The following is a 25,230-nucleotide window of genomic DNA, read 5'->3' as shown; positions in this document are numbered from 1 at the left end:
TCCATTTCAGCAAAAAATTCTATAAATTAAGTCTTCTAATAACAAGTCCAAGTCGTCCTTTTTATATATTACACCAAATTGCACTCCAAAATGGATCAATAAAATCGAAATTGACCCAATTAAATATGAAATAAAAATTTGTCATGTATCAGTCTTTCTCCTTCTTACACTGTGAATTTAATATGACTAGAACTGAGGTTCAACTTGCCTGTCCAATTCACATTATCTGTGAATTAAAAAATTTTAAGCAATTATTTTAATTATTATTTTTTTTATAAATTTTAATTAATTGACATTGAGTGAATTTTTTGTTCCGATACAAATTTGAATTCTGATCAAAATTTTTTTATTAAAAAAAAGTTGTAATAATAATAATATAATGATGTGATTGATTAACACATTAATTATGAATGAGCAACCAACAACACAAATTGCTCCATTTTGTTGATCAATAGCCACCATATTTGTTGAAAGATTTTTTTTTTTTTTTGTCTCTTTTAAAAAATAGAAATTCAACATTTCAAGTTTTCAGCCCCACCTCATTAAATAATTTTTAAAAAATAAAGGTCATAATAAACCATTATTAGAAGGAATATAAATTTTAAAACCATTGCAAAAAGAAATTGAACCCAGTCTTTATCATTATGGATGTGATGGTAGACAACTGGTAATGAATATAAATAAGGGGAGAAGTAGTGAATGGGAGCATCGCATTTCTAAATGGAGTTGGCTAACTTAGCAAAGTGTTTATTGTTGGCTCTTATAATCCTATGGATTCAAATCCATGGAAATAAAGGTTGCTTTGAAACAGAGAGATTGGCACTCTTAGATTTCAAGGAATTTGTTGGGTCAAATGGGTTAGATGTAGACTATCTTCTTTCTTCATGGGTTGATAATTCAATGAGTGATTGTTGTAAATGGGAGCGTGTCATGTGCAATTCCACCACAGGTCATGTGACTGAACTCTCTCTCAACAATACACGACAATATGACATAGAGAGCATTTCGTTTTATGATGATGAAAATATTTGGTTTGCAAAACTTTCAATGTTCCAGCAACTGAAAGAGCTCAGAAGTCTTAATTTATCATACAATAGAATTGGTGGTTTCATTGATGACACAGGTACATATGCTATGCTCTTCTACTTATATTATCATTTTTTTAACAAATATATTATTTTAGTTATTGAGATTTTGAAAGTTCTTTTTTTAATAATATATGCAGGTTTTGAAACATTATCAGAATTGAAGAAGTTAGAAGTCTTAGATCTTAGCACTAATTATTTCAATAATAGTATCTTATCATCATTGAGTAATCTTACATCACTTAAGACTTTGATTCTTAGAGGGAATATCATGGAAGGTTCCTTCCCTATCCAAGGTATGTTTGATTCCCATCAGAACATCCAACAAACCCCACTCAACCATGCACTCTAGTCTTTGAGTCTAGTTCCCATTATTTTGATTTTCATTTATTCTTTTTCTGCTTTGGTTCAGAATTAATTAGTGATCTGAAGAATTTGGAATCCTTGGATGTAAGTGGTAACAGATTCAATAGTACCCTACCATTTCAAGGTAAACTTCATATCCCATTCGTACTTCAAGTTTGGAATGGGCTTCTCTCTCCATTTAAATCACAAGAAATTGTGATTAATCAATTTGAAAGTGGTTATATAATTAATTGTTAATTTCAATTGGTTGATTGTTAATTTTTATGAATAACTTGTACTTCACAAATGAAATAACTTAAGCAGATTTCAAAAGCAATTTCTCAAAGGTTAGCAAATTGAAGTATTTGGATTTGTCTGACAATTACTTCAACAATGGTATATTGAGCTTCTCAAGCATATTTCCTTCCGTTGAGACACTAGACTTGTCTGGTAATAATTTGGAAGGGCCACTTTCATACAAAGGTATGTGATATATTTTTGGATTTCAACTCCTAATCTCTTTTCTATTTTCCTATTATTGCAGTAGAAGATGGTTGATTCATTTTTTCGGTCTTCATCTCTCACTCTCTGTGTTTTGATGCAGACCTTGTTAAACTGAAAAATTTGACGGTGCTCAGTTTAAGGGGAAACAACTTGAACGGAACTCTGCCATTGCAAAGTAAATGAAAATATTTGCTTTCTTCTTAAATTAAATTAGTATCTATTTGTACATTGTATGAATTATTATCATTATTTTAATTTTTAAATATTATATTTAATATTATTATATAAAATAGAAAAAGATGTAACTCAAAAAATATCAAAATAATATATAATTCATTTAAACAAATTTATTTTGAAAATATTTTTAAATGATGGTAAGTTTTATAAATTTTTTAGAGATTTTTTATTTTGAATTTTAATTCAAATATAATTTCCGTGTTGATTTTTATGCATTGTAGAACTTTATTAGATTATTAATTTTAAAACAAAAAGCTTAAATATATTTAATTTTATCCTAACGTTTTTCTGAGAGATAATTTCATCCTAATTGAACTTAATTATCCCTCCATTATAAAATTTTGGTGATATATAATATATAAAATTCTATCTTAAAACAGACATATATAAATGTATAATAAATAATAGTCTAGCAATTTAAAAAAAATGTATAATAAATAATAAAATAAACAGAAAATAATATTAGCATTAATGTTAATTGAATTTTTCTAATGTAGGTTTGGGTACTAACATAGAAAACCACCTAACGCTGCAATAAAAATTAATATTAAAATTTAAAATTTTATAGATATTCAAAATGTAATATAAATCATATGACAATTTAATTAAATCACACTAACGCTGCAATAAAAATTAATATTAAAATTTAAAATTTTAATTTCCCAGAAAAAAAATAATTTTAATCATGTGATAAATATTAAAAAGTTTTTCGATAATATATATACAAAATTCATTTATCTATGCGCGCGAAATTTATAATTTATTTCTATAAAGATTTAGTTTAAAAAATAATCTTATATATTCCACATTTAATTGTAGAAAATTGTTTAATTGTTATATATATATATATATATATATATATATATATATATATATATATATATAACTTACATAAGCCTTTATCAATTATTTAGTAATCTCATCACTTATGACAAGTTATTTTATTTATAATAATTAATTTTATTGTTGTGAATTGTGAAGAAATTATATTAATTATGTATGTAATTACATTCAATTTGAAAAGTGATAATTAACTAACTAATTAATTATGTCCTGAAATAATATAGAAGCTATATTGTGTTCAGGTTTTAAAAGATTAGAGGAGTTGGATATCAGTTATAATAGATTCAATAGCAGTATCTTATTATCATTGGATGCTCTTACATCACTCAAGACATTGAAATTTAGTTACAATGACATGGAAGGTTCCTTCCCTATCCAAGGTATGTTTGATTCTGGGAATTGTTTTCTTTACACTCATTAATTGTATCAGAACGTCCCACTCAACCATGCACTCTTGATTTTGTTTTCTTTGAGTCTAATTCTCATTATTTTTATTATTTTTCTGCTCTTGATTCAGAATTAAGTTGAAGAACTTAGAATCCTTGGATGTAAGTGGTAACAGATTCAATGGCACCCTACCATTTCAAGGTAAGCTTCTGATCCCATTCGTACTACAAGGTTGGAATGGGCTTCTCTCCATTTAAATCATAATAAATTGTGATTAATTAGTTTGAAAATAGTTATACAATCAATTGGTTGATTGTTAATTTTTATAAATAACTTGTACTTCACAATTGAAATAACTCTGAGCAGATTTCAGTAAGCATTTTTTTATGAATATTACATGTGACTGCTTAATTAAAAATAATGGAAATAATTATAATAAATTAAAATAATTTTTTTTTCTTATTACTAATGTTGGATTCGATGAACAAATTAATAAAATATAAATAAAATATTCAAAATTTATATTTATAGTTTTAGTTTGATATATATTCAAAATGTGATACAAATTACATGACCATTTAATTAAATCACACTAATGCTGCAACAAAAATTAATATTAAAATTTAAAATTTTAATTCCCCTTAAAAAAATATAATATACAAAATATACAAAATTCATTTATATAAACATAAAATTTATAAGTCATTTAAATGACGACGAATAAATTATTTATTTAAAACAATTTTTGTGAGTTTAACTTAAACAATAAGATATATATATTGCTTAGTAAGTAAAATGTTATCCACAATTTATCAATAATTTATAATAAAATTAAATTTAAATTTCTTATGTTGAATTTTGATATCCAAACAATTATATAACTTATTTTTAATCTTATTGTCAATCAATTTAATATTAAGCATTAAGATTGATAATTCATTACAAAAGTAAATAGTTAGAAATTCATCATAATAATTAGGGAAATATGTATATCTAATTTTAATATTATTTTAATTAGTTTTTTAAATAAAAATATTTTAATAGGAAAGTATTTATATGAGGAAGTAATAATTAGTTAAAGTTTAGGATTATATATTTTTTAAATACACTTTTATATGTAAATAGGATAATTAGTATATAAATTGAAGTCTGGAAGGTTTGTTAATTCTTCAGCGACAAAATTTTTTTATAAATCATGTAATTGAGGAATTCTATAAATTTTAATAGCAACTATTAAAATAAAAAATATAATTTTAATATTATATTTATTTTGTTGATATAATGTCAACAAAGCGTAAATACAAATCATGTATTGTAATTAAATTATATCATATTTATGCTAAAATTAATAAATAATGAAATAAATAAATAAATATCTTTTCCTTATGGAAGGAAAAACCGTTACTTGTTCAAAATTATAGTTTATAAGCAAACGTATTTCTGTATAGAGTTTCACCTGCACAAGATTTCTTTTTATAAATAATAAAGTTATTATACTAAAAATAAATTGAATATTTAATTCGTTTTATAAGATTTTATTAAAAATTAAAAATCAAAGCTAATAACAAATCTATTTAGTAATCCCATAAACTATGGGTAGTTATTTTATTTATAATCATTAATTTTATTGTTGTGAGTTGTGATGAAAATAGTGCTTCTAAATTTTAATATTCAACTAACTTATATCTAAATCTATTATTTTCTTTATACAGAATTATCAACTTTCAAAAGTTTAGAGATTTTGAATTTGAACTACAATGAATTTACTGGAAGTATTCCTGAATATATGTGGACGCCACCTTCCCTCAAAGTATTATCTTTATTCGGCAACAAACTCAATGGCTCTTTAACAAATCAAAGTAAGTTTATCTGAAATCAAAATTTCAATGTTGTTATTATCAATTGCAATGATTTTTATGTTAATCCTTTGTTATATAGGTTTGTGTGGCTTGAAGGGTCTTCAAGAGTTAGACCTCAGGCATAACGAATTTGGGGGCAGTCTTCCTCAATGCCTTGACAATTTGACATCTCTCATGTCCATAGATCTGTCAAGAAACCAATTAACAGGGCACATTCCTTCATCTTGGCCAGCTCACCTCAAATTTATTGATCTTAGCTATAATCGTTTTGAAGGCATATTCTCAGTCAAAAACATTCCTTCATCTTCGCCAGCTAACTTCAGGTTCTCCCTCAAATATATTGATCTTAGCAATAATCTTTTTGAGGGCTTATTCTCATTCAATTTATTGGCTAATTATTCCAGCCTTGAGGCACTTATATTAAGTGGCAACAACATTACGTTTGAGACTGGTTGGATTCCATCATTTCAGTTAAAGGTTCTTATAATGCAAAGTTGTGGTCTCGACAGTATTCCTGAGTTTCTCTTTTATCAATTCAAATTGGAAGCACTCGACTTGTCTCACAACAAAGTAAAAGGAAGGTTTCCTAATTGGTTGCTTGAGAACAATGGAGGACTTGAGATCTTAAATCTTCAGAATAATTCTTTCAATGGGCAGCTTCAAGAAATTGGCACAAAGATGCTTCCGAACATGAGATATCTTAATTTAGCCATAAATTATTTTCAAGGTGATTTTCTTTTTGCTGTTGGCGATGACTGTAAATTGATGAGTTTAGATTTGTCTCATAACAACTTCTCAGGGGAAGTACCGAAGGAACTGCTTTCAAGTTGCATTTTCTTGACACATCTGAGGCTATCTTATAATAACTTCCACGGTCAAATAATGGTATTTAACATCACTCGATTTGATTATCTGCAATTGAATGACAACCAATTTGAGGGAACTCTGGCAAGCTTACTCCCCAATTTTAGTCACCAAATGCGTGGCCCAAGGATTCAATGGTTAGATTTGAGCAACAACCGATTGCATGGTGAGATTCCACACTGGATGGGTAACTTCACATCTCTAAGTTATGTCAATTTACATAATAATTTATTTGAAGGTCCTATTTCAAAGGAACTTCTTTCAGTCGAGTACCTAGACCTTTCTCACAACTATTTTTCTGGCCCATTACCTTCTTTCTTCCATGGAAATTATTTAGAACAAATAAATTTGCAAGGTAACAGATTCATTGGTTCAATACCAGAAGCTTTGCTCAATATTTCGACACTGGAGGTATTAGACTTGAGCAATAACGAGTTGTCAGGCACCATTCCTAATAACACTGGTGAGTTTCTAAATGGCTTGAGAGTTCTTTTATTAGGAGAAAATCATTTAAGTGGCTTCATTCCAAATTGGTTATGTCAGTTGAATGACATCAACTTGTTAGATCTATCAAGAAACTCCTTTTCTGGGTCCATACCCCGCTGCTTACATAATCTCTCATTTGGAAGGGAAGAAGGAAGTTTCTCACCTTTGTCTTGGATCTCAAACAAGGTTCCCAGTTCACTTTTTGGAAGCATGGAAGGATTTTTGTCCTTTGATACTTTCGATTTTTATATCGACATTGAAGAAGAAATTGAGTTTTCTACAAAATATAGAACTAGCACGTATAAGAATAAGGCTCTCAACTACATGTGTGGATTAGATTTGTCAGCTAATAGCCTAACAGGTGAAATCCCATTTAAGCTAGGAGAGCTGTCCCAAATTCATGCATTAAACCTATCACACAATCAATTGATAGGATCCATCCCGAGATCTTTTTCGAATTTATCACAAATAGAAAGTTTAGACCTCTCTTATAATAATTTAAGTGGAGAGATTCCTTCAAAATTAATAGATCTAAACTTTCTAGAAGTATTTAGCGTGGCTCACAACAACTTATCAGGCAAAATTCCTGACATGAAGGGACAGTTTAGTACATTCGAGAGTAACAGCTATGAAGGAAACCCATTTCTTTGTGGACCTCAATTGGAAAGAAAATGCAAAGATAATAATGTTGAATCACCTTCGTCACAAGTGGAGTCACGACATGGAGAAAGTGGGAAATGGTATGAAATTGATCGTGGGGCTTTCTTAGTATGTTTTTCAGTAACTTTTATCATATTCTTTTTGGCAGCCATCACCTCTCTTTATATTCTTCCTCATTGGCAACAAAGCTTGATTCATCACAGTAGAGAATATATGTTTTCATGTTATTACTTTTCATATGATATTTTACAGAAGTCATTTACTCGTTTTGTATCGTTAATTGATGTCATCAGTTCCCAAATCTTCTAAAGCTGATTTATAGTGTGTATCATTTTGTATCTTTTCTTTGTTTTGTTTTGTTGTCTTATTTTTTGCTCTTTTAAGGGGTTTTTTTCATCACCATTAGAAGTTAGTTTCTAGTTCAGGGTGTAATGGGGTAGACCTGTTGGTCTGGGATCCTTCTTTTGGTGATTTTCCCCCTCCTATTCTCTATTAATAAAATCGTTATGCTTATAACCAAAAAAGAGTTATAGATGAAGTATACCTAAGGATTAGTGTGTTTAGTGTGGTTGTAAAATTTATTCTTGTTTTCACTTGTAATCACTACATTTATGACTATATATATATATATGTCTGTGTGTGTGTGTGTGTGTGTGTGTGTGTGTGTGTGTGTGTGTGTGTATTACATATGCAACTTTAGAAAAATTTCTATACTAATTAATTAATATATACCATAGAACTAATAGAAAATTTTCATAAGACCAAGTATAATAATACAACAAAACTATAAAAATCAAAGTAAAAAATCTAAACCATCTAAACCAAAACTATGAAAACACCTAAAAGACACTTTCATCATATTATAGTTGTGGTAATGTAAGTAATAACAATTACTTAAAAAAAAAAAAAGATGTTATCTCCACAAAAGATGGTGAAGACCAAGAATCTTTATTCGCACAAGAATCCTATCCAAGTGAAAGTAGCAAAAAAAGTTTTACGACTTCTTAATTTTGCTAATAAAAATAAATCAAAGGCATCATCATAAAGTGTTATCTTAACAAAAAGATAGGGAAAGTCAAGAGCCTTTTTTCTCACAGTAGAAACTCTATCCAAGTAAAAGTAACAATGTAATAGCCAAGACCTTTAAATTTAATTTTTAATTTCATTAACGGTTAAAATTATTGTTTTATTATTTATCTTAGACAATTTCACAATTCTCCAACTCAACTAGCGTTATTAAGGTGAGAGGCAATACAAAGATGATAGAGTACCCTATGACCTTAGGTGAGAGGCAAGAAGCAAGGCGAGAGCCTTTTTAAAGTAAGGCGTCATAGCCTAAATTGCCTAAATTTTTATTTATACTATAATATATTATACCAAAAAAAAAATAAAATTTAAATGTTAAACACCTTCATCTAAACCATTTCAAAATGAAAAAATTCAATAATTTTAACCAATGAAATAAAAGTTCTTTACACAAACAAAAGAATAAAAAGAAGAGAAACAAGGATTAGAGAAAATATAGGTAGAAAAGTTTTTCACTATGCCATTTATTTAATGTGTTAATGCAAAATTTCTTCTCTTATAATTTTAAGCAGCAATAGTCCCATCAACAATAGTCTCAAGATCAAATTGCATAATCTATAGTTGATATCACCACCCTAACAATTCTACCAATATTCAGTAGATGTTTGGATCCACCACATAGTGACCAACCAACCACACAAAGAAAATACTCAAGCTAAAAATTAAACAAAAAAAAAAATTAAAGTGTAGATAGATAGCATGAGTAAGAGAAGAAGAGAAAAGAAGGAGAGGAGGAGGAGGAGGAGGAGAGAAGAAAAAAATTATAAAGAAACAAAAATTAAAAAAAAATTAAAGTGCTGATTTTCTGCAGATGGCATGAGCAAGAGAAGAAGAGAAGACAAGGATAGGAGAAAAAGGAGAGAAAAGAAGAAAAAAATTACAAAGAAAAAAAGGGCCTATGCAGGTGCTGTTTTGCTGCGCCATATAAGAAGAGAAGAGAAGAGAAGAGAAAGAGAGAGGAAGAACAAGAGAAAATTACTTACACGTGTTGTTATGGTGTGACCCTATTTTCCAGCAGCTGGTAGCATCAAAATGAGAAGTTAGGGTTGCATTGTTCTTAATCTTTGCTTTTAAATTAATAAAAAAAAGCATATATTTGTTATATGCATGAGGCAGCACCTCCCAACACCTGGCGCGATCACCTTTTGGCCCAAGGCGATCACCTTTTCAAATCCAGGTGATCCTTAGTTAGGCGAGTCGCTACTTTGACACCTTTAAGCACCCCTAACAATACTAAACTTGACTCAACTGTATTTTCACTCTTCTAGCTCCAACAATTTCAATCACCTCGCAATCCTAAGGGAAGGCGAAAGAGCCCTTCCTCGCTGCCATCCATCATTGGAATTGAGAAGAGAGAAAATCTCTCTCCTCCTTAACCTTTTGATCAGATTCCAATCAATGTAGTCGTCACCCAGATGATCCAAGACCACTGATGACTCCTCTTGACGTAAGCTTCGATTTTATAATAATCATGCCTTGATTAGACACCGAATAAAGAAGATACTTATCGGACAGCCAAGATCGATTAGTAAGATTTTAGCCCCTTTGGAATACTATTTTTGAAAACTAACTATGCCACAGTGATGGACGTGTTTTGGGTTTTGTGTAAGTACCTCCAGATCAGCGATAAGCTTCAAGTAATGGGACCATATTTTAGGACAAATCGAAGCTCCCTATGGGTTGTCCTAAAAGGTAGCCAATATTTTACTCATTTCTAGCATTTTTAGATAGTCCAAACGCATTTTAGGTAGCAGAATAAGCATTGGTAAGTACAAAACCACCTTGGGTAATTTGGACCTAGAAATAGAATGGTCAATTAATTAATAAAATATTCCTGAATTAATAAAATTAATTAAATTTAATTTAATTAAAAAAAGACGATGTAAAGGATTTCCAGATATATTTTTATAATTATTAGAGCTATGAACTTAATTAATTAGATTGTAGAAGAATTAGGAGCCTGAGCTGGACTTAGAGAACTAGTATTCTTGTAAGCCCTAAATGGGCAATGTAATGTTGTTGTGGGCTTGAGGCCATGTTACTGCTTTGCAGAGAGGCAAAATTTTGACAAATCCATGGGATTAAAATTCTATTTTTATTGTTGTAATCAAGTATTGGTCAATTGTCTAACAGTATGTTAGTATGTCTACATAGGTGAACCGAAATTTTGTCCCATATCAATAAAATAATTTTTTCTAAATCTAAATACACATTCATTCAAATCATTCAAAGATGAGGACACATATACTCATTCAAAAAGTTGAATTATTTGACCCATCTGACTCACCTTTGCCATTAGTTTTGCAAAAGGAAGACAACCATTTGCAACTACATTTGTAGTTGTAAATGTTTGAGCACAAGGGACAGCGATAGGATCAGTTTATGGAATCCTGTGTTCCTTCAATTTCAAGAAATTTGTGGACTTCAGGTTCTCACTTCTTCTCCCTTGGATCATAAAACCAATTTTCCAAGGCATAGCAGAATGCGTGGGCATTGGCCAAACCAATCGTAAGAACTGCAAGCGAATTTGCAATTACACGAATCACTGACTTTCATTCTATTAATCTACTTTATTATGGTAGAGATCCTACTGCAAACAGCCAGAGCCGGATTAGCAACTCTGGCAAAAATTGAACTTGCATGGAGTTTAAGGTACTCCGAGATTGCATTGAGGATGTTATAGCAGGCACGCAAATCTAAAGAATATACACAATTGCACAATCACACAATCACACAGTATAAGAAAAGAGAAAAAAAAAATAACACATAATTTATGTGGTTCGACCGTAAAGTCTACGTCCATAGGCAAGACAAGAGAAAGAGTTCCACTATGATAAAAAAAACAAAATACAATTACTCAGAACTTTCAAACCCTAATCCCAGTGTGTTTTCTAACTCACAACTCTACTGCAAAGGGTAAAATATTATAATATTTATACTAGCGCATTCTGCCAGGGCATTGCCCTCGCACCACCAACAAGATCAACGGTTCACTTTTTATCTCAAACAAGTCGTAGTACGAAGCTTTCTAGTCGAGTCACAATTCGAATCCATAAAAATATATCCAAAATTCAAGTAACATAAAAAATAACAGAGGATATTTTTATTCCTCATTAGTTCATTTTGCTTTGAGATGAATGCAGAAGACTGAAATCTCAATATCAATGAAATGGAGAAATTCATTGCTGAAGCTACATTGAAGCCTAGTTTTTGCTTATTGCCTTTTCATGGTGCTTGTTATGATAAACTCTTGAGATATTAAAGATATATGCAAGTCCTCTTAACTGTTTGCAACCTATGACATTGAAAGTCTCTCATAAATATCTGATAAGTTAGGGTTGCATTGGAAGGAGATAGGATAACACATTAACTAAGAACTAGAACATTTTCAAGAAAAGATTTGCCCTTCACTTAGATGCCTTGAAGAGGTGATTTTGATAGTCCCTTGCAATGTTTGAACACGAGTTGCAGAGGAAAAGCATAACTCATGATATTGAGTCGGGAAAATCACCATATGCATATGTCTCTTGAAACGTGGGTCCAAAGGCCACAACAGTTTCAGTCTTTCAGAGATTGTCAGTTCTCATCTTGAGAATTCAAAGTAGCTAATAGGGTTAATGCCTTCCTAGATGAGCAAAAGTTGAGTTGGATGATACTTCGCTTAAGTGGCTTAGGATTCTGCATTAGTAATATTAATGACAGAGACAACAAAAATTGCATGGAGGAATCCCACTAGGCAAATTAATTTGTGTGAAATTTCCCATAAAATTAAGACTCTGCATACAAAATAAAAATCTTTACCGCCATGTAGTCTCAAAAGTGTGAGCTTATATATGAAAACCATACAACCAAGTAAAGAAAAATAAAAAGAATCCAATTCAAGTTTTTTTGCTAAATCTTTAACAGAATTGACCACTCCATCAAAGTTATACAACTCTCAATATTAAAAGTATGGGGCTGAACAATAAGGGAAGCAAAAATAGGAATGGGTCCGGATAATATATATCTCATGTAAGAAATACTTAATTTAAATCTTTTAGGGAGCATTATATAGGTTTCCAACAAAAAATGTTCAAACCTGCACCCAAACCACAACAATGGCATTCCCACTAGCACCAAAACCATGGCCAAAGAAATAGTTGGACCAGCAGCTCATTTAACATTGTCATATTTAACACAATTTCCTAGAGTAGTTCACATTCAGAGCATGAAAATTAATTTAACACAAGGTATCTATGAAAATTGCAGCAACAAAATTACACCCATAAGATGCAAATAGCTGTTTTAACATAATCAAGTTATATCCATTGATGAAATATCTCAATTCTCGTAACTAAAACATTGCATGTCTAAACAAACCATAACAAGAAGCCAACAAACCTTAGTTTCCATCATATTTAGGATCAGCCATCACATAATGGTATGCCATTACCAGTACAAAAATAAAGATGCCAAGAAAATTGGCAAAGAAGCCCAGGTCTTGATCATCAAACATCTGTAACATCACATCCAAAAACATATAAAAAATAAAAAAAAATAAAAATAAATAAAAAAAACCTATTGGTATCATACTTCAAATTTCATCCATTTAACAAGTTTAAATAGTATCAGCATAATTAGAATTATTGATTCTAAATAATGGTTAGATCATATCAGTTTAACTCAGAAAAACTACATTTCTGCAACACTAGACTATCATACGGATTGCAACTGATATGCAAATTCTTATATACTAATGAACTCCATAATGTGCAGGAAGACATAAAACTTTTCAATCTAAAGAAATTTCATACAACATTCAAAATAGACTTCTGCATTATATCAATTGAGCTACAGTCAAACTAGCAACGTAATACGCGTAGTTAGACTGTCAAATTTCTAACAAGAAAATAATATATATCAAACAAGTTCTTACTATACATTGATTCCCTGCCTGCCCATTATCGATGAAGGAGGCAATTGTTGAAACCGATAATTAGGTTAAACAAAAAGTATTAAATCGATGCATATTGCATCCTTTAGTAAGGGAAATCTAATAACGCTAATATGCAGTTCAATAATCGAAGAGGTGTTTAATAAAAACTTACTCGTCCTGTAATTGAAATTAGAAATATGCAAAAGTAATTAATTTAGAGATCCAAGCAGCGATCTAACACAATCACGCAACTCTAATTTTAAGAAACAACAAATGAATCGAAGAGCTATAAACCTTAACAAAAGTTTGAGAGGCCAAGGAGAGTAGATTGAGAGGCTTACGGTGGCGCACAGAGCAGCTGAGATCCAGGAGACTAGCAAAGGTCAAGAGTCGAGACCAACAAAACTAGCAGCTAGCGCTGCGCACATAATCTGAAGAGCTTGCGACGTGTCGTTTAACGACGTGCAAATAATGAAAAATGGTCTCCTCGGCCACAACATGAAATTCTTGCCACTAAACCACAACAATCAATTGTTTAAGAGAGTAATTTTTCTGATTATTTTTTAATAATTTTTATTTTGATATAAAAAAATAAGTAATAATGAAAAAAATACATTATGTAATCATATAAGCTATGAAAGTTTTATATTATGATTTTAATAAATTTAATTATGCCTTAGTAAAACTAAATTATGTCTTAATATTTTAAACTAAAATATCTAAATTTTAATATATATTCTTAAAGATAATTGATTTAAAAGATCATAATTTTTTTGTGTAGTTTCAATTTTATCGATTTTTTTTTAATTTTATTAATTTAATCCATAAGCTTTAATATTATTTTTAAATTTAGCAATCAATAGTTATAAGATTCTTTGGCAACCATTTTTCTTAAGTAGTGCCCAAATATAGGATTCCAAATTTGGTTATTTATTGGATCAATCATGTTCAAATAGGTATTTTTACCGTTTAAAGAATCATAATGAATCATAATTTTATGAATAAATTTGTTGATGAAATTTTTATATATAGGTGATAATTAATATAAATTCATCTTATGATAAGAAAGGGAGAAGTTAGCTCTCCTGTTATGTAACTCATTAGTTATATCCGCTCATAATGCTTCCATAAAAAAATGCAAAATTTCCAATTCCTCATGATTTTTTTTTTCTTCATGCTTTCGCCTCTGTTATAGATGCTTTGGTTGTCGATTAATATTTTAGGTTGCATGAATTCACACTAGTTGTTAATTTGTTAGTTAGGCAAAATGAATTGCAAATAGGGAAAAAGGTTACTTTTAATTCTGAAATTAGGGGGAAAACTTCTTTAAATTCTGCAAATATGGGGAAGAAAAAGGAAAAGAAAGGAAAGATAACTAAGAACATTATCACTTAAGTAGACACAATTGGATTATTCATTTTAATTACATAAGTGAGTTCATAACTACAATTTTTATAATGCACAACAATTTTTATCATTTGGATTTGGCCTAAAATAAAGGCCATCTCTACTGTGAAAAATTGCCTCTTTCTGATTGCCTAATAATTGAATGTTTCTTGTATTCCTTGTTCTTCCAAAGAATAATATCTTTGATTAAGAACTGTTGCACACGTTATATTCGATCCCAATATACCATGCAGGATAATATCTTTGAAAAGTCTACATTCTTTTTGCATCTGAATCGAATTCTTTTTGTTTTTTATTCTATGAATCATATTCTATTTCTTTTTATTCTTTATTTATTTATTCTATGCACTTCTATGTTTGATATAAGCCGTATGCAATATAATTAAATTTTCTATTGAATTTTAATAAAAAAATTTGATTGCATTACATTGTACTGCGTACCTACCAAAAACTTCAATCTGTCATTGTTATGATTAATTTGCACTTTTGTAGTTGTCTCTTCAGTTTACTAGCTTTGGATTTAACATCCACCATATTGTTACTAGTGCGAGATTGCCCTCAATTCTACTGCATTAAGAGTGTGTTTGGCAAAAGATTAAAAAATCAAGAGTTAAATATTATCCTCATAAGTTTTAATCTTTAAATAGTATAATTATTAACTTACATATCTCAATATTAGCATTTAACCCCTCAATAGGATATAAATATTAATAAAGTAAAAAGTTAATATAGCCTCTCTAAGTACACAAGGATAATAATTATTCTTATTAATTCCGTACCAAACACCCCCCTAAACATTAGAATTCAATGCTCCTATCCTGACTATAACCAAATACGATTAAGGGCCTTTGAGCTAATGAAAACAAGTGTATTACACATTCATTATAACTCTTTAAAGTAACGAAGTGCAAGTCACGCATAAATATAATTTCCTGCAAGATTAATCTTACAAATATGCTGACCCCATTGCTGCAGGTGATTGGTGAGCCGTCCATGGTAAAAAAAACCCAGTTCTACTGCTCATAATTCCGGCAGGCATTGTATTGCCAAACTTAATGCAAAGGAAAAGAATCTGCTACTAGGCCTGAATTCAGAGTTTACTTGCAAAACCATAATCTTGATTCACACACCAAGGGCACATGTAAACGCTATTCAAGCTGTGAACAATAGGTAATTAGGTACAGGTACAAATGCAAATACACATTACCCTATTGATTGATTTCAGAAAGTAGCTTTTCAAGTGCATCATTTGTAAGAGGGATATATAAACAATCTTGGCCATCACTACGCCTTCTGGTCTTCACCAACTCGTGATCTTTGACTTCTGTCAAATGGGAGTTAAGGGTAACCTGGCTACTCACAAGGAAGCGCTCTTGGGAGATTTTATATAGATTATCAAAAGGCATGCCAGAGAATGACAAGTGAAATGGAACATATAAGACATAATATATGTTTCACAAATGAAATGGAACATATAAGACTTTATATGAAACATAATGATCCAAACCATAAGTAGTTACTTGCCTTCTTCTTCAGTGTGTGATCGTTGATATTCTGCAAGAATTTTAAACACACTCTGAGCATTGGGTGTCAAACTCTGTAAAACTATTGCAGCTGTTTTGGCACTCTGTATTGCTGTGCGCAAGAATCAAAGGAGAGAAGATTCCTTCAACCTTATATGGTGCATAGGTGGGAACGTGGTACCAATACCAGTTAAATTGTGTGTGAACCACCTTCTGGTCCCACACTACCAACAAACCCAGGATGTGCTTGTTAGCTTCAAAGATATTGCAAAACTAAATATGGACAATTGAGCATAATACTAAAAGATTGATGAGAAAAGAAAATATAAAAAGGTTTAATTCTTTTTGCTTTTTGGAAAATATTTCCTAGAAAACATTTTCAGCATTTTTTTTTATGTTTAGTATGCAACTAAGTCATTTCAAGCAAAATGACCTAAATTTTAAATGGGAAGTCACTTTCCACACTTTCACAAATTTATAAAGATGGAAGGAATTTTAAGGAAACACATAGACACATATACTTGTAAGGCTACTGATCACATCCAACCATGATCATCTACGGCAAACTCAATTCACCTGCTGCCACTGCTAATTTCCAGTGACGACCATAATTCACCCTTTTTAATTTTCTCTCTTATTAAACTATAAATTGGGAAAAAAAATTCAAACCTTTTTTATATATTTAGTTATTGAAATGAAATTAATATTTTCAAATGTACTCTTCAAATGCTAAAATTATTTCTAACTAATTTTTGAATATTGCAATGAAATAATAGTATTACAAAAGTTACTTTCTCATAAAATATTTTCCACAAATAAGTTATTTCTGCAAACAGATGGAGCCAAAGAGTTAAAAGGAAGTTTTGTTAGGAAGGATCAAAAGGAATTACATAGTGCGCCTATCCATATCATGCCATAGATAGAACCAACAAGGAAGTTTTGCACCTATCAATGCTTTACCATGCATACATCCACCATTATTCAGGAGACATACAAAAAAAGAATATTCAGGTTTTTAGAATTAACCAGATATAATGAATATAGCCACCTAAGTTCCATTCTCTTGAAGCATTTGGAGAAAAAAAAAAAGGAAAAAGTTGCACATGTAATAAACATGTTTAATCAAAAAATAATTTCATTTTTGGTCTAAAAGGCCATAGCAACAACAATAGAAATGCTAAGAAGGTTTTAACCAAAATTAGAAGTGCTATATGCAAGTAACAATATGCTAAACGTAACCAACGTCTTGTCCACAGATAACAGACAGTGAAAAGAAAACACTTACAGAGAGGTGCATTGACATGGTCAACAGAGACAATGGTACGGATATTCGAACAAGAAGCAATTCGTGCAAGATACTGTTGGCTTTCAGAGTCTCTTAACCCAGGCCCATCAATGTTATGAATGACAACTCATATAAAAAATCATTTTCCTCTGCCTCTGATGTATTCAAAAATGCAAGAAGATCATCCACCGATCAAGAATTGAATGGCTGTTGAACTTTAGGTAAAATCCTAGATGAAGTTCTTTGTCTGGTTTTCAACTGATCCCACCAAATTTCAGCCAAGGCTATCATGACCTAAAAGCATGACACTATTTTAAACAAGCATGATACAAGCAAACAGGAAAAAAAAATAAAAAAGGGAAGAAAACATCCCAAACCAGCAAATAGAAGGAAAAGGAATGATCTTAAATGTGACAGGGAAAAATGGAGACTTCAGTATTGAGCATAGCATACGTTGTGTTATTCTTGCATCTAGAGACTGGATAAGTGCAAATTAATAATCATTCTAGAATTATGTCGAAGCGAATGGTACCTGTTTTAGATTAACTGACTGAAGATACCCATTGATTACAACCACAGGATACTCTGCCAATGCTGTTGAAGCAAAAGATTCAATTAAAGCCTTCTTAGATCCAAATCCATACATTAGAAGGCCAAAACCACACCTAATTCGTAATAAAGAACAAATCAAAACATTAATGAAATGTCACATAATTTTACAAAACTCTCTTAATCGACAAAAGAACTATGAGAAAAACAAGCACCTGAAATTAGTTGGGCCATGTGGCCATCTATGCAAAACCACAAACTAGTTGCATTGTAAGGAAGAGAAATGGTGTCTCGGACCAAAAGCAGTAACCACCTAAACAGGTAAAGAATGCACCTCTTTGTAAATCCCTTTGTTGATATCAACAAAATTAGACAATTCCTACTAAACTTGATTCCATCCAGTTTCCTGAACTGGATGTCTGTTAATTGCTTCATCTTGCCTATGCAGCTACTCTTTTGGGCAAGAAAGGAAAAAACCCTTATAATAATCTCTTGCCCTCTTCATGTGCATCATATATGTATATGCATTTCATTATAGGATACCTATTTCAATATTCATTGCATGATTACATCAATATAAATTCAACCAACGCAAATTAAAAACTTTGATAATACAGCAAAGAGTAATACCAACCTGAGCTCAAAAACCCATCGGGGATATAGCTTCTTATAACTATTCACAAGAGCAATGGTCTCTTTCTCATGCTTCGGTTCAATATTAGCTACAGCTGCTCTCAGCTCCTGCACAAAATAAGGGAGACAGAAAAAAGCCATTAATCCTTGAAACAATACGAAGACAAGAAGAAATGTGTTATTAGGAGAAGTTAGAGACAGAACCTGTTCATCAATCAGATCAATATCAGCAATTTTGCTGGTTGATTTCTTACCCGAACACTCTTTTGCAAGAAAGTAATTCCTTGAGAACTCAAATTCCTCTTCATCACCATTGTTAATATCCATGATTTAAGAAATCAAACCAAATAAGAAAATGATACACAGGAATTTTGATGGGCATTGTCGATAATTGGCGTCTTGGCGGGCGGGAGGGAGGCGGGCAGTGATGCGGTGGGATTTCAAAACCCAACTTGGCTCCGTAACTTACTAGCCACGGGCAATTGGGTCCAACATCATACAAAATCGGAGCCTGTGCGCCACACGCCCTTAATCTATCATTTATATAGGTAAAAATACTGTTTTGACCCTTAAAGTACGGGCTTATTAAAATGTTTTTAAATCTAAATAAACTCTTTTAAATTTTAGAAAAATCAAATAAATATTTTAAATTTTAAAATAGATGAAATAATCTTTTATTATTTAGTTGACAAATAAGTTTTTAACTTTTAAAAATAGATAAATAAAGACTAAACTATAATTTATCTTTAAAATAAATACAACTAAAGCCATACACACAGATTTTTTGGTGCATGAGTCTTTATCAATAATCATACATATCTTATTTACATCATCTCAATAAGTATATGCTATATATTGGAGCAAATTAATAAGTTGTTTTTTGCCAAATTAATAAGTTCGGCTCGTTAATAGGCTCGTGAACTGGCTCGTTGAACAGGCTCGTTGAATAGGCTCACGAATTAATTTGTTAATTAAGCTCGTGAATAAGCTCGTTTATAAACTCGTAAATAAGTTCATGAATAGGCTCGTTTATAAGCTCGTCAATGAGCTCGTTTATCTACTTTTAATATAAAATAATATATTATTAAATATTATATTATTATATAAATTTATGATACAATTACAATAAAAAAAATACATTTATAAAATATAATTATTTTTATCCGCTCCTACAAGGTTATTATAACTTTTATGCATAAAAATTATTTTAAACTAATTTATTCATATTAAATTACTAAATATGAATTCATGTATCTCTTCTTGTTTTCTCTCTAAATGTTGAACTTTTAAAAGATTAAACTTTAAATTTGTCACTAATTTATCTAATCAGTATTGCTCTCTCTCTCTCTCTCTCTCTCTCTCTCTCTCTCTCTCTCTCTCTCTCTCTCTCTCTCTCTCTCCCTCCTCCCCTCCCCCCTCCCTTTTTTTTTTATTAAAACTAACTAATTTACCCAAATAATATTAATTTATTATACTCTATATACTATCTCTCTCGGTGTCTCTATTTGAGTCTCTCTCTCTCTCTCTCTCTCTCTCTCTCTCTGTGTGTGTGTGTGTGTGTGTGTGTGTGTCCTCCCCTATTTCTATTAATACTAACTAATCTACCCATATATTATTAATTTATTATTAGTCTCTATACTATCTCTCTCTCTCTCTCTCTCTCTCTCTCTCTTTTTGTGTGTGTAATCTTCCCCCTATTTATATTAACACTAACTAATCTATTCATATTAATTTATTATTACTCTGTATACTATCCTTCTTCCAATCTCTATCTCTATAAACTCTCTCTCTCTATAATCTCCCCATATTTCTTTTTATTAAGGCTAATTAATCTATAATTACTATATTACTTAATATTGTACACTTATTTCATATAAATAAAATTATTTATTTTTTTAATAGAGCATTAGTGAAAGATATAAAGCACCAAATATAATTTGATAAACTAAATAATATAATATATTTAATTCTTTTGAACTTATTTAAATAAATTAAATATAAACTTGTTATTGAACTTTTTTAATTTTATTTAAATTATGGAGGTGTTGTAATTTGTGTTATTTTCAAATTAGTTGTAATGTGTTGTATCTTTTTTTCTTGTTAATTTGTATTATTAATGACTATAGACTCATGTAGTAATTTATTTTGAAAGTAATTATGATTTAAAACATGTATTATAACTGTTGAGCTCAAACTCGAACTCGAGCTCGAACTCAAACTCGAGCTCGAGCTTATCGAGCTTGCTTATCGAAAATAGTTCGAGCTCAAATTCATCGAGCTTGACACGAGCTCAAACTCGAACTTGACAAATGAACTTAGACCGAACCAAACTCGAATCGAATTTGACTTTAATATATTACAAACGAATCGAGCTCAAACTTTAATATTAAAGCTCGAACCGAGCTCGAGCCTGAAGCATATATTCACGAGCCGAGCTTGAACAAGTCAAAGCTCGGCTCGGCTAGATTCGATTACACCCCTAATAGTTTATATAGAAAAATTTCTTGAATTATTTGATAAAAACAACTTATCAATATACTTCAAAGTGTAATAGATATCCACCAGATGTTACAAATCACCGGATGTTAATTATATAATATGTTACATTATTATCTTAGTATTATTGTCTACAATTGTACGTGTTTGTGAAACTTAAATTTACATTGCTTAACATAAGAAAAAAAAAAGGCTAAACTCACACTATTTCTCTCTACTTCACCCATACACCACCATAAGCCCACATTTTTGCTCCAATCTTCATGGCTCTCCTTTCGTCCCTATTAGTGTCCTTCCAGACGGTATTGGACCTATTTCGTCAGCTCATTCCTAAAATCTCAAATCTCCATAGTTGTTTGTTCACTAGTTTACCTCATCTCAACACCCATTGGGAGGGGAAGAGTGCTTTTCACTAAATGCTAGAGAGTTTAGAAAGATCGCAGCTACATTAGGAGAGGAAGAGTGTAATTGGATTAAAGGTTTTGTGGAAGAGTGTTTAGTTCTTCTACTTTGTTTGAGGATATGGTCAAGTGCATTCTTATCTGCAATTTCCAGTAATCTTCCTCTTCTTTTTTGCTATATTTATTTCATGCCTTTATGCTACTTGACATATTGCCGCTAAGAGGTGCAAGGAGAATATTTTCAACTTGGTTTTATTGTTTAATGTTTATTTATTTATTTATTTATTTTGGGTTTCTCTTCTTCCAATATCTTATAAAAAAAATTAGTTATCATTCTTGCCAATCAATTTATCACTTTAAAAATTTTTTTGAGTGATTACTATTATACCCAATTAAAATTTGCAAATGAGTGTTATTTTTATTCATCTGTCCTAACTAGCCGTTACAGGTGCCAACTCAAGGGAAAAAAAATTATCTTCACTTGCTTGTTAACGTGTGTGGTTCACCTTCTTGTTGATTGTGCAAATTTGTGTTTCAATTGTATGTTTTTATTAAGTCAAGGAGTGAGATAGGGGGGGAAAAAAAAAGAGGTTCAAATGTCTATTAGGCAAAGACAAGCCAAAAGCATATTTTGCCCCTTAAATTTTCACATAAAAGTCAATTTTTTTCGTCAATTTATCATTGTATCAATTTGCCCCCTGAATTTAAAAATTAAACCAATTTAATACTTAAACTGTAACGATCGGGAACCAGCCACTAGAGGAATTGTCCGCTTTGGCCATAAGCCTCACGGTTTTGTCCCATAGGTGGAATGGAGAACTTCCCAGGAGGTCACCCATCCTAGGATTTCTCTCAAACGAGCACGTTTAACCCTGGAGTTCTTCCAACTCTCCAGGCCATTCCACCAAAAGGCGCCTCTAGTGATTAGTTCCCCCATCTTATATATCATTACTTTTGAGCCCAAGACCATCTCCGTGCTTTGCCGATGTGGGATTTGCCTAAGGGACCTTTCTCCCCCCCTTTCGGGACTCAGCGTCCTCGCTGAGGTTTGCCCCACCATCGCCCAAAAGGACACGCGAGCGGCTCTGATACCAATTGTAACGATCGGGAACCAGCCACTAGAGGAATTGTCCGCTTTGGCCATAAGCCTCACGGTTTTGTCCCATAGGTGGAATGGAGAACTTCCCAGGAGGTTACCCATCCTAGGATTTCTCTCAAACGAGCACGTTTAACCCTGGAGTTCTTCCAACTCTCCAGGCCATTCCACCAAAAGGCGCCTCTAGTGATTAGTTCCCCCATCTTATATATCATTACTTTTGAGCCCAAGACCTTCTCCGTGCTTTGCCGATGTGGGATTTGCCTAAGGGACCTTTAATTGTAACACCTCACTGTAGCAACTCCGTACATTCTACTGTTTCGGTGACCGGTGTCGGTCCGGACAGCTAGAACATCCGGAAAAATATTTAAACTAAAGTCAGGAATCATAATTAACTCAAATATTAATAAGAAAAATTTAGTAAAAATTTTAGAAATAAAATACAACCAAGTCAAATGAGCCAATGCCTGCCGATGGGTAACCTAGTAGGAAGTTGCGGTTCTCGCAACGAGGAGCTCTAGACCTGGGAGAAAAATTATAAAATAATTTTTGGGACTCCAGAGAAGGGTCATTGAGGTTCCTATGGCATTAGAATGCCAAGAAAATATTTAGAAAAATTTTTCAATCGGTACAGACAATTTTGACCCGTTAAGCCAAACGGAGGGCATTTTGGTCATTTCGCCTTCCGAGGTGATTTTTGGCCGACTTGTCCAGTTGAGTAAATAATTATTATGATCTAAAATATGAATAAATATTAGTAAAAATTTAATTAGAAATGAGTTAAAGAAAGAAGAAAGAAAAATCAAATAAAAAGGCATTAATGACATAAGCTTGATGTAATTAGAACCCCTTAGCCAATCAAATTAAAGGAAGACATTTATAATACCTAAATGGGCAGAAAAAGAAGACCATTTTAGAGAATTTTCTGCAGCTACTCTTCTTCCCCAATAAAACGTTTCATGCTTCTCTTTTCCCTTCTCCATTTTCATGCTTACAAAGCTTGAATCCACACCCTTTCTCACCTCAAAACCCTAAGTTATCTTCACTCAAATTAATCCACACACCCTAAGGAAGCTTTTTGCAGCCAAGAAGAGGAAAGAAAGTGAAGGTTTAACAAGTTGGGAATTTTATCAAATAAGGTTAGTGCATATTAACTTCCTAATCTTGTTTACTTATTGAAATTTAGTTTGAATATGAATAAATAATTAAGAAATTGAAGAAAATCATGTGTGAAATTGAGAAGCAAATTTTGGCCAGCACTTATAGGATGAGGAATTGATGAGTTTTATTGGGCTAAAACCTAAATACAAGCTTAGATAGTGACATATGAATGATTGATGACCTTAATTGGGATGTGTTGCATGATTCATGGATTGGAAGCTAGGGTTTTGGGAGTGAAAATTTGACTTGGCTTATGAAATGATTAATGGACATTCTAGTGGTCAATTAGTGACCATTTAAGGCAAGTTAATCATAATTTGAAGTGAGTTAATGCATGGCAAAATTGAAATGGAAGGCTGCCCAATGAGTGCAGCAGGGTGACTGAAATTTCAGTCCACTTGGACTGCCATATATTTGGCTGTGTTGGTCCAATTGGTGTTTGGCCAATTGGACATGAAACTAGGCTTATAATAGCACATTTTTGCTGAAGAAACTATGCCCAAAAGACCAAAGCAAGAGGACCAAAAGTTGGCCCCAATCCGGACACCCTGCAACAGCACCTGCAGAAATGACCAAATGAATAGTAACTGTTCATTTGGCCATAACTCACTGTAGATTTGGTCAATTGACCTGAAATTTTTACAGCAACAAGTTAAGACATAGACAAACAACTTTCATGAAGAAACCTACCTCAAATTATGACCAGAACCTAATCAAATCATTGAGCAAAGTGAAGTTTACTGTACTGAGATTTCCAGAATTTTCATTTGAGCAGCAATGTTTGGAGGACTATAACTCTCTCTAGAAAACTCGGATTTAGGCGATTCTTGAACCGATGGAAACCTAAGGCATAGTAGAACATTTCATATGAAGAAAGTTAGACCAAATTAGGAACTTAACTTGATCAAATTACTGACCAAATTTGGATCAAAATCTGCCAGAACCCATGATAGCAGCATGAACAGTGCACGTGAACAGTAAACTTATTTTGGCCATAACTTGAGCTACAAAACTCCAAATGGAGTGATTCAAAAAAAGAAATTCAACTAGACAAAATAAGGAACATTTTCTATGAAGGAAGTTTTGTCAAATTCCAACAGTAAATCGACCAATGAAACAGTGCAACTTCGGAGCACCAAAACCGAAAATTGGCAATTTTGCCAAAATGACCTAAGCTTTGATAAAGTGACCAAAACCAACAAGTTTTAAATGAAAAATGTAGTATGTTTGAAGTGCCAAAGTCAATGTTTATATTTTCTATGCAAAAGTCAGCATTTTAGTTGACTAATGAAGTGAATAGTGACATGAAAACTTGAAATAAGCTTGGAAATGGATTTGGTAATTGATTCCAACAAGTTTTAAATGCAAAATGTGGTACATCGGGAGTGTTAAAACCAATGTACCTATA

At 31.5% G+C, this 25,230-nt stretch overlaps 1 protein-coding gene and 2 pseudogenes across 2 annotated transcripts; 1 reads left to right on the top strand and 2 right to left on the bottom strand.

Annotated features, from left to right (window-relative positions):
• Window positions 1-572: 572 nt before the first annotated feature.
• On the top strand, window positions 573-7,579 carry LOC131178784 (receptor-like protein 13; annotated as a pseudogene).
• Window positions 7,580-11,251: 3,672 nt separating this feature from the next.
• On the bottom strand, window positions 11,252-13,757 carry LOC110647839 (dolichyl-diphosphooligosaccharide--protein glycosyltransferase subunit 4A). 2 transcript variants are annotated; one of them, XM_058144720.1, is made up of 3 exons: window positions 13,613-13,757; window positions 12,738-12,851; window positions 11,252-11,407 (listed from the first exon to the last, which is right to left on the bottom strand). In XM_058144720.1, exon 2 carries the CDS (start codon window positions 12,849-12,851, stop codon window positions 12,738-12,740), a length of 114 nt encoding a protein of 37 aa, XP_058000703.1. In that variant the 5' UTR covers window positions 13,613-13,757; the 3' UTR covers window positions 11,252-11,407. The 2 variants fall into 2 exon arrangements, with proteins under 2 accessions (XP_058000703.1, XP_058000702.1); XM_058144719.1 differs by having other exon boundaries at window positions 13,566-13,751.
• A 1,663-nt stretch (window positions 13,758-15,420) lies between these two features.
• LOC110652579 (origin of replication complex subunit 2-like) lies at window positions 15,421-19,167 on the bottom strand (annotated as a pseudogene).
• Between the last annotated feature and the right edge of the window lie 6,063 nt (window positions 19,168-25,230).

The sequence above is a fragment of the Hevea brasiliensis genome, chromosome 3 (assembly GCF_030052815.1).
Source record: "Hevea brasiliensis isolate MT/VB/25A 57/8 chromosome 3, ASM3005281v1, whole genome shotgun sequence".
Taxonomy (NCBI): domain Eukaryota; kingdom Viridiplantae; phylum Streptophyta; class Magnoliopsida; order Malpighiales; family Euphorbiaceae; genus Hevea; species Hevea brasiliensis.
This window is presented reverse-complemented; position numbering and strand designations above follow the sequence as displayed.